This window comes from Dufourea novaeangliae, unplaced genomic scaffold (genome assembly GCF_001272555.1).
Source record: "Dufourea novaeangliae isolate 0120121106 unplaced genomic scaffold, ASM127255v1 scaffold270, whole genome shotgun sequence".
In the NCBI taxonomy this organism is placed as follows: Eukaryota; Metazoa; Arthropoda; class Insecta; order Hymenoptera; family Halictidae; genus Dufourea; species Dufourea novaeangliae.
In genome coordinates, this window is record NW_015374153.1 from 1137 (window position 1) to 13119 (window position 11983).

Consider the following 11983-nt stretch of genomic DNA (forward strand, 5'->3'; position numbering starts at 1 on the left):
TTTTCAATCTAGGAGCCGAATAATCGCCTATTTCCACTGCCAAAGCTTCTCGTCTAAAAATTGTCTATCCTTGTCGCACGTTCGGCGTTCGTATATCGCCATCTCTGTCTAATACCTCTTCGGCCATCCTATTATCCTAATACGTACCAGGGAATCATGAATCCGTTTTTAAAGTAGGTGGCACGCATGATACCATCTCCGTCCTTGTCGCACACATCGTCGCTCCTTGTCATACACATTACAGGCATTGGAGAGAAGATAACACTTGCTGAAATTGTTAATAATTACCTAATAACGAACAATTCGTGTTCCAAAGTGTTACATACAGATTGCCAGAGACGCATACTAGAATTTTATACAAGATAGAACCACGAATTGTCACGTAAAACTAGGAAAACAATGAATAATACGGGCGACTATCGAATTGCGTGAGGTTACTGCGATCAACGTAGTAAAAACTTATTCATAACAAGTTAATTGAACCTCAAAACTATTCGAAAGGGGTATGGGAAATTAGCTAGAGGTTCATTCTACATTCTTAGACTGCAAAAGTATACTAAATGTGCATCTTAGATTAATAAATTAATGAATAATGTGGCCAGTGTCCACTTACACTATGCGATCCTTGAACATCAGTTCCGATAATCATTAATAACTTATTAATTCGATGGCAGGGGTACCGATAACTGGGTTGTGAATATTGCCTGGGGTCTGTTCTATGTTCTTCAGTTGCAAATAGTTATGAATTGTTCTTAAATATTGAGATATTTATAAATTTTCTAACGTTAGTTGGGTTATGGAATTTGGCGGGAATTTACTATCTCTGTCTCACTCTATAGACCAAATGTCCTTGTCTAAAACTTCCTCTACCTCCTCCGTCATTCTATGTTCCTGATACCTGGGGTCGAAAAACAGCCGATTTTCACTACTAAAGCTACTCGTCACAAAATTGTCTATCCTTGTCGCACATTCGGAGTTCGTATAGCGCCCTCTCTGTCTATTACCTCTTCGGTCATCCTGTTGTCCTAATACGTACCAGGGAATCATGAATCCGTTTTCAAAGTAGGTGGCACGTACAATACTATTTCCGTCCTTGTCGCACGTATCGTCGCTCCTTGTCTTACACATTACTGACATTGGAGAGAAGGTAACACTTGCTAAAATTGTTAATAACTGCTTAATAACGAATAATTCGTATTCCAAATTATTATGTCAAGGTTCTCAGAGGTCCGCACTAGACTTTTTAACTACATAGAATCAGTAATTGTGACGCAAAAGTAGGAAAATAATGAATAATACGGAAGACTGTCGAATTGTGTGAGGTTATTGCGATCAACGTAGTAAAGAATTGCACATAACAAATTAATTCGACCTCGAAACTGTTCGAAAGAGGAATGGGATATTAGCTAGAGGTTCATTCTATATTCTTGGATTGCAAAAGTACACTAAATGTACATCTTCAATTAATAAATCAATGATTAATGTGGTCGGTTTTCACTTATATTATGTTATTCTAGTGCAACACTTCAGAAAATGATTAATAATTACTTAATTTGATTGCAAAGTTGTCGAAACATGATATGTGAATGTTGCTTAGAGTCTGTTCTATGTTCCTTAGTTGAAAATAGTTATGGATTGTTATTGAATCTTGAGATATTTATAAATTTTCTAACGCTTGTTTGGGTTATAAGATTTGGCGGGAGTTTACTATCTCTGTCTCGTACTATAATTGGACCTTCTTGTCTAAAACCTCCTCGGTTATTCTATACTCCTAATCATAAAGGTAGAAAAAGAACAGAATTATTTGGTAAAGTGTGGGAGCGCAGAAATCGTCTATCCTTGTCGCACGTTCGACGTTCGTATACCGCCCTCTCTCTCCAATACCTCTTCGTTCATCATGTTCTCCTAATACGTACCAGGAGTTTATGAATCTGTTTTGAGAGTAGGTGGCACGGACAATACTATCTCTGTCCTTGTCGCACACCTACGCCTCTCCTTGTCTTACACATTACAGGTATAGGAAAAACCAACGTATTCTTACTAAATGTGCCGGGAATTTTAGTATCTTTGGTCTCGCTCTGACAGCGTGGTTTCTCTGTTCGGAATCTCTACTGTTGTGTTTTACTATGGTTTCGGACAGTGCTTCTTTCGAATGAGTTATCTATTTTTTTATTATTATCGTCAATATGTCTGTTCGACAAATGTCAAATTCGTGATACCGATTCAAATTTAACTAAAATTTTCATACTCTTCGTTTACATATGTCATAGTGAAGAATAAATAGTAAAATATTTAAAATTAAGACTGATATGGAAGAAACAGAAGTGAAACATGTTCAATCACAAATTGAGAGACATGATCGGTAACCTACTTCTTTTATGATTAAATTATGTTTGTGCATTTTAATACAGAGCATATACTTACCTAGTTTTCTTTTTATTACATAGCGAAGATGATCAAGTACACTACTCAGAAGCCACAAAGAAATTGGCCATAGGGCTTTTAAATATTTATCAGTTACCATCGGAACAAGTTCAGAAAGAACTGAACGAAGTAACGTAAGAGACAACAATAGATAAATATACTTATTGCATTTCTGTTCTTTACTATTGTTGTTTCAGGGGTAAACAAGAAACTTTACTCTGTCAGATGCAAGTTGAAACCAAAAAACTTCAAGAAAGTTTGGAAGATATTGATTTAAATGAAACGGTAAGATTTTACATTAACAGACGAATGTTTATTGATCTAATTAAAGGCTTCCTCGTGAAATTTTAGTATAAATACATAATATACACAAGATGTAGAATATAAAATGTGCAAGAAAATATGTATTGCAGTTTCAAATGATAAAAGTTTATCAAGGAAAACTAACTCTAATGAAAAAAGAGATGGCTTCCATTCATGAGAGAACATTCAAATTAAAAGTAAGTATAATTTATCTGTGGATTTCATGGACATCATACATTCTTTTACTTGTATAGAAACGAGCATTAAGGTTACAACAAATGAAACAGAAGGAGGCTTTGAATAAGGAACAGCAGCGGGAGCAGGAGATCCGTCGTGAACAAGAATTAATTGGTAAACCTGTAGTGAGTTAAGAAAGAGCGACCACTGAGGGAAATGACTTACACCAGGAAAACTGATTAAGTGTACATAAAAGCAATATATTTAAACAAATATTGTTTGCAATACAACTTACATTTAGTTTACATTTTCATATATTACCAAACAATTTCCCATTGTCCATTTGAGCCACATTTCTTAGTATCTTTACATAAAACATTAAATGTTGTTTCAGTGGGGAAACCAATGATCTCTCTATCCTCTTGTATCCTAAAGGTAAAAGTTGATTCGTATGTTCCCAAGAAGTACCTAGAAAAATATACATATTGTACACTGTTTTTATTCGCGATAAAAAAATTAAATACTATTATTATTAATATTTACCTGGCATAGGAACAAATGATTTGATCAATAATTGCTACACCACCATCTTTAAGGTCCCATAAGATGATTAGTTTATTCTAAATCTCATCTCTCTCTGTATTCTTCATATGTATGTATATCATTGAGCTCTCCGGTTAGTATAGAACTGAATGGTCGGGTCGGTAGTCGGTATGCGTTGCTGGACGTTCAAAATTGATGCCAATTTTTCATGGTCTATGGACGTTCCAGCAGCGTCCCCTACAGTGTCACACGATCACCTCCCAAAAATGATTGATAAATCACTATCTTTAAAGCATTTAATTAACGGTAGTACTGTTTTCCCGCCACAACATCATGCCATGAACCGAGTGTTTTAAATGACGAGACTGAAATCTATGGGTTACGGTTAAGGAATAGCATAATAAACAATTTTAAACAAGTTAACCATAACATGGGAGACTTGGCAAATTTGGCTGACTTATTGCCGACTTACTATGCGCGATTATTCCCTTTCCATGACTATTATCGGTGGCTCAGTTACGGGAATGGTACGTCAGTGACATATCCAGTCTTTAAAATTGACAGGCTAAAGTAACTTCTAAATGAATTTTGGTTTCAGGGAATATCTTCACGCGCAGAGAATTTTCATTCACTCTGCAGGATGATATCTACATTCGGTTTCAGTCGTTCAAAGGTGTAAAGGATCTGGAAAGTGAGATTAAGAGACTGGTTCCTTTCAAGATAGATATTGGAGCAGTGTATAACTACTGGTGAGTACTTGCTAATCCTTGTGCTACTGAATAGACATATGATTTTGTTGTGTACAGTCCAAAGGATCAGCGAAAAGGCTCAAATTTTCAACCTGTGGAGAGGGAACTGGTCTTTGATATAGATATGACAGATTACGACGAAGTGAGATCTTGTTGCAGTGGGGCAGATATCTGTTCTAAGTGCTGGAAGTTCATGGTAGTTGCCTGCAAAATTCTAGACAATGCGTTAAGGAGTAAGTGTATAATTAATACAGAGTTGACCATCTTTAAATTAATTATATAAATTGATTTAAAATCTTTTGAGAGATTTTAATCTGAGAGATTTTAAATCTTTCAGTGGATTTTGGATACAAGCATATTTTGTGGGTATTTTCTGGTAGAAGAGGTATACATTGCTGGGTATGCGATCCTGGTGCACGTACTCTGACCTCTTACGAGCGTGCAGCTGTTGCAGAGTATCTACAGATCATAGACGGTGGAGAGTACATGAAGAAGAAAGTGAATCTACCTGGAGAAAGAATACATCACTCCATCAAGTATATAAAAGTAGAATGAAATTGTTTTTAATCGACAAATAACTTGTACTGTAAACCGTAACAACTTTTTCAGACGTGCCCTGGAAACAATAGAATCTGTATTTGTTCCATTTTGTATAGAAGAGCAAAATATATTAGGGACCGAGGAGGGTATGGAGAAATTTCTGCAGATCGTCTCGGACGAGGAGGACAGACAGGAACTGAAAGGCCTCTTTGGTCAATGTAAATCCAGCAAAGAAAGGTGGAACGTGTTCGTGAAATATATCAAGAGCAAGAAGACGACGGTACAATAATCACTGTTATTATAAGATCCGCAAAGTTATTAGAGAACAATTTCAGATATTCGACGTGTTTCTTTTTTAGGGAGACAAGAAGTGGTATCAGTCACGCCACTTGGTCGAGGAAGCAATGATACAGTACGCCTATCCAAGATTAGATATAAATGTGAGCAAAGGAATGAACCATCTCCTCAAGTCCCCGTTCTGCGTTCATCCGAAAACCGGGAAGGTTTGCATACCGTTCACGGCGAGCACGGTGGATAAGTTTCAGCCGGGGAAAGTACCGACAATTACAACGTTGATCGAGGAGATAAACGAGTACGACGCGAAGGACAAGGCCGAGCAGGAGACGTACGACCTGAACGTGAAGAGAATAAAGGACTATAAAAAGACCAGCCTGAATAAATCGCTACGCATCTTTCAGGAATTTCTCTGGAACCTGGAGACCGAGAGAAAGGGGCAAAAAATTAAAGAGAGCGGTACGTGTCCCGTTGTACTTTCAGTAAAATGTGTTAGTACACATGTTGCTTTTTTTTTATTTTCCAGACAAGAAAATGGAGTTTTAATTTATGTCTTAAGGATCCTATGATTATTGAAGTATACACATATATTATAGCATCGTAACTGTACATGTTTAATGCGTTTATAAATAAAGTTAACGTATCTTAACGATTTATATCTCAAAAAATTACTCCCAATTTGCTCTTTTCGAATCTGAAATTGCTCCCATCGCACACACACGTCGTATTCTCGAGCCATCTGTTTCTACTTTGTATCTTGTTTACACCGTCGTAGTAAGGGACCCAGTGCGTGAGAAAGTGGGGTCATAGAACCCCCGGAGCTGGCGCCAGAGAGTACCCGCGTGGTGAGCTCGGGGGGTCATAGAACCCCCGGAGCTGGCGCCAGAGACCCCGCGTGGTGAGATCGTGGGGTCACAGAACCCCCGGTGGAGGCGCCAGAGACCCCGTCTGGTGAGATCGGGGGGTCATAGATGACCCCCGGCGTAGGCATCAGGGTTCCCGTGTGTGTGAGATGTACCCTCTCGAGCAAAGTTATTGAGATATCTGACTATTGATTATTATAAAACAGATCAGGAGCAATTTTTGGTGCTATAATATTTTTTGTAAAAAGGCCATTTACTACCTATTTTGTTAACAACAAATTTTTGCTTTTTCTTTTGCGAATATCTCATTAACTATTAACGGTGCTGTGGGAGCAATTTCAGATTCGGAAGGAGCAAATTGGGAGCAATTTTTTGTGATATAAATCGTTAAGATACGTTAAATAGTTCGGCGCCAACTATTTTCCAGTCCCGGGGTCTCAAGAATCGCAATGTAAGGTTCGCATTTGTTTTCTCTTTTGCCTTTCGTACGGAGTAACAAACTTAAAGACTTGCGTTTCGATTATAAAGGAATTAATCAGCACCAGGAATAGCGCATCCAATCGATCCATTCGAGAAGCCAGTTTTAGACGTTCCTTTGAATCGAAGGGAAGAGACCGGGATTCGATAACGAACAAGAGGAATTCCCGGCAGAGTTGGAAAAGGGCTTGATAGATTTATTGGTCAGGGCTGTACCAACCAGTAGAGTAATCTATCGCACATCTTCCATAGAAATCACTTGAAAAAACAAGTAACGAATCAACCAACCTTGCTCTCTCAACATTGTTGATCTTAACGGCAGACTACAGTTATATTAAACAAATAAATTTTTACCTATTCCATCTAGAAATGTCCGGTTGAAAGTGTAAAAATCTTGAAATACAATACTTCACGAACGCTTCTCCAAGAACAACCTCCCGTGGAGGACGAAGAAATATTTATCGAGGCAATATTTAGTCGGTCCTTTCGCAATTCTGTTATCAAGGCTTCGAGACGGAGGCTACATCACTGAGAGATCTCAAGCGAAGGCTCAGCGGATGCGGCGATCTTAAAAGGACATCCCAGCCGCGGTGGAGGCAGAGCCGTAATGAATGTTATATACATCGCGATGGGGGTCTTCGGGAGGGGAGGGGCGGGGGGGAAAGGGGTTCTTCGTTGGCATTAGGTATATTCGACTGTTCGCTTATTCAGTCGGTTTTCTGCGACAAGATAAACCGTCTGGATCGTCTTGACACCGTGCCATCGGGTGAGATCGATTGGCATGGTTTCGAAAAAAAACTAAGACCGACCAATCACTTTCTCCCCACGTACACGCGTTTCTGTCTGCCGCCGTTACTTTTTCCTGTTCGCCGCGTGAAATACAGCGACCACGTGAAATGATTCTTTCATCACGGCGTCTGGGTTTGTCCTTTGTTTAATTCAATCTGGCAGCGACCGCGAGGAAATTTATTATAGGCTGCTCCTGATGCGAGTATAATACTGCGGAGAAAGAAAAATTGATGTTCAGCCACAACTCGGTCGAATTATAACTGCTCTTAACGATCTCACCAAGAGAAGAACTTAACACACACACAGTGGAACTTAGCACCTTCGTGGAGACTCTTGCACGGATGTCCGTGTACGAGACCGTCACAGCGTGTACCGAAATGACCACGGGGAAGAGAGATGGTATCTACTCGAACGAAGGTAAATACCTCTCGTTACGGAGATGTCGACGCACGTGTTCGACAGGAGAAATTACCGGTTACCCGAAGAGGGTATTTGCACCGAGGCAAGCGTAAAAGTTCTGTTAGTACAAATTGCAGAAACTATGGGCCGGGGGTACTCTGTGTACGGATGGTTCACCTGTTTGTGTGTGACGGCATCTTAAATGGACGAACCACTTGGGAAAGAAGTAGCGGTCAAAGCAACCAATGATTTCATACTCTCCAGAGCTCCAAAGGTCAAGCCTTTTTTGCCCAGGTGAATTAATCAGCCGAGGGTAAGACGGAAGATATTCACGGAATCGTATGAAAAACGCATGGACAATGAAGAAAAAGAAGTTCCCACGTTCTATCGAGGATTCATCGAAACTTTCGTACTTGGTTAATATTTTTCAGACCAAAGCGTTGATCGAAGCAATTCTCCTTTTTTGGATCGATCGGTGAAGAAAAACAGGCCACAGAATTCGTTCGATTCGCTTTCCATCGCGATCCACCCACCGTGTAACAGGTGTAATGGATACAGCAGCCAGCAAGAACCGACTCAACCGACAAGGACCGATTTCTTGCTGTCATATTATGCACAAACGTTTCATCGATCAAAGAATCGTAGGCCGCAAGTGTCGATCGACAAAAAAATTGACCGGAACGATCGTGTTAAGGCGGACGGTAAAAAGGGAAAACGGATCGTCGTTAGGATAAAGAGGAGGCGGTTCGATTCGGTAAACGTGGATCTCGTTACCGGCCTGACAAATCGCCGTCCTTTCCCGAGAGTAAGACTTTCACGAATTTTAGGTTAAGTTTTCTGCCTGAGGATTACGGACTTTCGAATACACGAAAGTGTGTTTGTGCTCCAAAAGAAATTCGCTGCTGCTCCGAGTGCAGGCGTATACGAGTACGAACAGGCGTCTAAGCATCAGATGATACCGGGCCATTTGATCGTTTCGGTGCTTCGTCCTGAGGAATTTTGAAAGTCGCGCGCTTTCAAGAACCGTACGGGGTGAACCGTCTGTGATTTACTTTTCTTTACGTTATATCCGCTATAATAATGATCCAATGGATATCGAAACGAATTTACAATTTACAGATGATCGTGGACCATCCTCCAAAGTGTACAATCGTCTCGTCTGGTTCGAAAAACCGTTCGTAGTCTCCCATAGAATTAACTTCTCGCGTGATGGTGATCATTTAGAGGTGGGTGCCAAAAAAATTCGACGAATGAGTAAGGATTCTTGGAGGGATTTCAGGATCGAACTATGCAGATCCGTGTGTAACTGTGTTTTTTATGATCCACGAAAATGGGATTCCCATTATGAAACGAGAGAGGATCGTGGAATTGGAATCTCTATCTCGGTTTAAGGTCCCGCGGTTGAATCGGAAGAATAATTGAGAAGCCAAGAGGTGTGTTGTGTAGGATTTTGCCGAAAAAAACCACGTCGGAACAAAAAGATCGTACGGTAATAAGCGAGAAACGAGCAAGGGAACACGCAATTTATTTACTTATCCACGAGAACGATAATGACCGTTCTCGCTCGTGTTGTTGGGGAATCGAGAGGGGATCTTTTAGAAGACAATTAACCCATTTCCCAACTCTTTCTGCCGGACGATGCCCGTTGTTGTTCCACCGAAGGTACCTCACCTGTTGTAATTGAATCGCCAACGGTGGCAGAAATCGTAACGAGAAAGTTCGTCGTCTCCGTCGCCGGATTGCGTGGCGAGACGAGATAATCCGATTATCTATTTGGGGATCGTTATTGTTCACGCCTGCAACGATCCCGAAGTCGTGGATCTTCTCTCGTTTTTATGGATGCAAATGACGGTTAAGTCGGATCGTATATCTAGATGTGCAAAGTAAACGTACCGCTGAACGAACACAGAACAAAATTTCAAATTATTAAAGTTAAATTTTAAATGGTAATAATGGTAATAATAGTAATAAGTATTTGCCGTATAAAAACTAGATTTTTTCATACATATCTATATTTTTCCTATAGATTTCAATTTTGGAAAAATCGGAAAAATTTATTTCATTAAATTAAGAACACAAACTACAGAATTTACCAGTGAATGAACAATTAGTAAATGAATATTTCTACTCAGAGTGGCGCGAACATTGTTCGCATATGAAACAAGGAATTTAAAGAAAATTAATAGTTAATGATTTGCTTATTTTCAAAAGTACCTGGAAAAATATGTGATTTTTGAGGTATCTATTAAAATCCATATATTTCTCTTATGTATAATGTTCATTCACCGGTACGTGTTCATTTACTGGTGCATCCACCTTACTGCGTGTGAAATGTCGTTGCTTTATCGTCGAGAAACATTTCAGTTTTTCAGGTATGTATGTCAAATTGTAGAAAAACTGGATATTTCGTACGACACACGGAACACGTTTCTTTCGTTCTGCACGCGGGAGTCTCTGAAAAAAAAAAACGAAATCGTTGACTTATTAGACGAACTTCTCGTTCGTCCAATCGTCACCCGTCCAGGGAATCGCGAGACAAGATTCCTAAGTTCTTTGTCAAGCCACCGATTCAAGGAAGGATCGTTTCTCGAGGGGCCGCGATCGACGCGAACGACTGTGAGTCATTTCCCGATCGCTGGAATCGTCGAGAAAGATCCTTTCTTTGCCCGATCATCCGATCATCCGATCATCCGCTCCCCAGAGACCATAAACGACACACACGCGCATGTTACTGCGTTCTTCATCTTTCAGCGACGTTTATTCGAAACGTCGATCATCGAATCTGGGTCGATCGTTCACGCGAAATTGCTACCATTCACGTTGATGCAATAATCCTGTCCCATTTAACACACAAATGTAAAATTTCAGGTATGAACGGAAGTGCAAGGTTTCGTAGAATCGTCGCAGAAAAGTCCCGTGCACCCGGGAAACATAGCCAGCAGCGTGTGTACAGTTAGACGTGCAAACGGACAAGACAGTTGGCTCTTCGGTTCGCCAGTTTCACGAGCGCGTCCCGTGGTAGCAGATTACAATGAGATTAAAACCGTGGCGAACGTGACGCGTGTTCGGAATGCTCTCTATTTTATCTGATTGCGACCGTAACAGAGAGACTTTGTGTTCCGTCGAGCGCCCGGGAAAAGAAACACGAGATGCGCAGATAAACGATGAAAAATCGCGAACGGAAAAAGGAGGGGGGAGGATGATACTTCGTGAAATCTGGGTCTGACCGTCCAGGTGGTATTTTATATGGTATTTTATAATTCTAGTTGAACTAAATTTATGGAGCACTATTGAAAAGCTTCAAACAACAATTCTCACAACCAAAGTTGCAGCTACTGCAATTGTCTTTTTATTTGTTTTTATTTCCAGCGAAATGAAAACGATCGTTTACACGCAGAATTGTCCGTCACAACGAGCTGTTTGTGTGTTTTCGTTTGCGGGATAATTACTGCCACAGTCAACGGGGAGGATAGGCCATTACGTCGGCTCGGCGTTCTAGGTGGCCGCCTATTACAACCGAGAACCAGTTCAGGTGTTATGTTGATTAGCGAGAAAACGGTGGCAAATAGAATGGTAACGATAGATCCCGATGATATACAAATTGTTAGTCATGTATACAGAGGCGACACGCCCCCTAACGAGCCACGGAATTTCTTTTTCATTTTCATAATAGATACGACCGTGTATAAATACTTGTATAAATGCAACAGGATTAACTATCGTTTCTAACGAACAGAGAGCGAGAGAGAGAGAGAGAGAGAGAGAGAAACGTTCCACCTGGTTTCTAATCCATCTCGAGCACCGCGATTACTCTACTCTTACTTTTCTACTTATGCGACTACTTTCCAACCCGCCGCGTGTGAAATGTCAATTCTTTTTGGAAAGATTCTATTTTCACCGGGAAAGCAGTAAGTAAGATCGCAGCATTTTGCCTGGCCTCGTAAACAAGAGATGAAACTCGAGTAAGAGCGTACTCGTTACTCAAAGACTTTGTGAAAAAAAAGAAAAACAAGTTGTTTCGAATTAGTTTACACACGAGTACGAAGGTATAACCAGAAATTCTGTTTCACCAGCGAGTCTCGTTCGGGATCCCGTTAAATGCTCGTTAATTGCTCAGTCGTCGTCGTTGCCCAGTTCTCACGTGAGACTCGTACGAAAGTCTTTCATCGTGATCCCATTGTTCCCGAAAAAACGGTGCTCACAATCGGACAGGTTCGTCGTTAATTAAACCTTGGACAAAAGTAAACATCGATTCACAAGATACCCATATACATATACCGTTTCCTCTCAGAACGGGCCAGAACTCGTAGAACGCGTATTCTCACGAAAGCAAAATCGTTCGGGGAGACATATTATCCACGCGGCCAATTAACGGGCCCAGTTACAGGAGAGGGGGGGAATTGTTGGCTTTTGAGTTGTAATTGG

At 40.4% G+C, this 11983-nt stretch overlaps 2 protein-coding genes across 3 annotated transcripts; both read left to right on the forward strand.

The window, feature by feature from the left end:
* The first annotated feature begins 2198 nt into the window (after nt 1-2198).
* LOC107191862 (biogenesis of lysosome-related organelles complex 1 subunit 6-like) lies at nt 2199-3128 on the forward strand. 2 transcript variants are annotated; one of them, XM_015581000.1, is made up of 5 exons: nt 2199-2362; nt 2448-2558; nt 2622-2709; nt 2838-2924; nt 2982-3128. In XM_015581000.1, exons 1-5 carry the CDS (start codon nt 2310-2312, stop codon nt 3096-3098), a joined length of 456 nt encoding a protein of 151 aa, XP_015436486.1. In that variant the 5' UTR covers nt 2199-2309; the 3' UTR covers nt 3099-3128. The 2 variants fall into 2 exon arrangements, with proteins under 2 accessions (XP_015436486.1, XP_015436487.1); XM_015581001.1 differs by having other exon boundaries at nt 3015-3128.
* Nucleotides 3129-3774: 646 nt separating this feature from the next.
* Nucleotides 3775-5637, forward strand: LOC107191856 (DNA primase small subunit). The gene is made up of 7 exons (XM_015580994.1): nt 3775-3974; nt 4046-4196; nt 4254-4429; nt 4534-4732; nt 4806-5016; nt 5096-5489; nt 5557-5637. Exons 1-7 carry the CDS (start codon nt 3878-3880, stop codon nt 5574-5576), a joined length of 1248 nt encoding a protein of 415 aa, XP_015436480.1. The 5' UTR covers nt 3775-3877; the 3' UTR covers nt 5577-5637.
* Nucleotides 5638-11983: the final 6346 nt, after the last annotated feature.

Bases quoted from the DNA above. Each gene is read 5' to 3' on its own strand.
- LOC107191862 (XM_015581000.1), top strand. From the start codon at position 2,310: ATGGAAGAAACAGAAGTGAAACATGTTCAATCACAAATTGAGAGACAT. The intron at 2,363-2,447 runs GTAACCTACTTC...TTTATTACATAG, and splicing joins CAAATTGAGAGACATGATCG to CGAAGATGATCAAGTACACT. The intron at 2,710-2,837 runs GTAAGATTTTAC...TATGTATTGCAG, and splicing joins ATATTGATTTAAATGAAACG to TTTCAAATGATAAAAGTTTA.
- LOC107191856 (XM_015580994.1), top strand. From the start codon at position 3,878: ATGGGAGACTTGGCAAATTTGGCTGACTTATTGCCGACTTACTATGCG. The intron at 4,197-4,253 runs GTGAGTACTTGC...TGTTGTGTACAG, and splicing joins GGAGCAGTGTATAACTACTG to TCCAAAGGATCAGCGAAAAG. The intron at 5,490-5,556 runs GTACGTGTCCCG...TTTATTTTCCAG, and splicing joins GCAAAAAATTAAAGAGAGCG to ACAAGAAAATGGAGTTTTAA.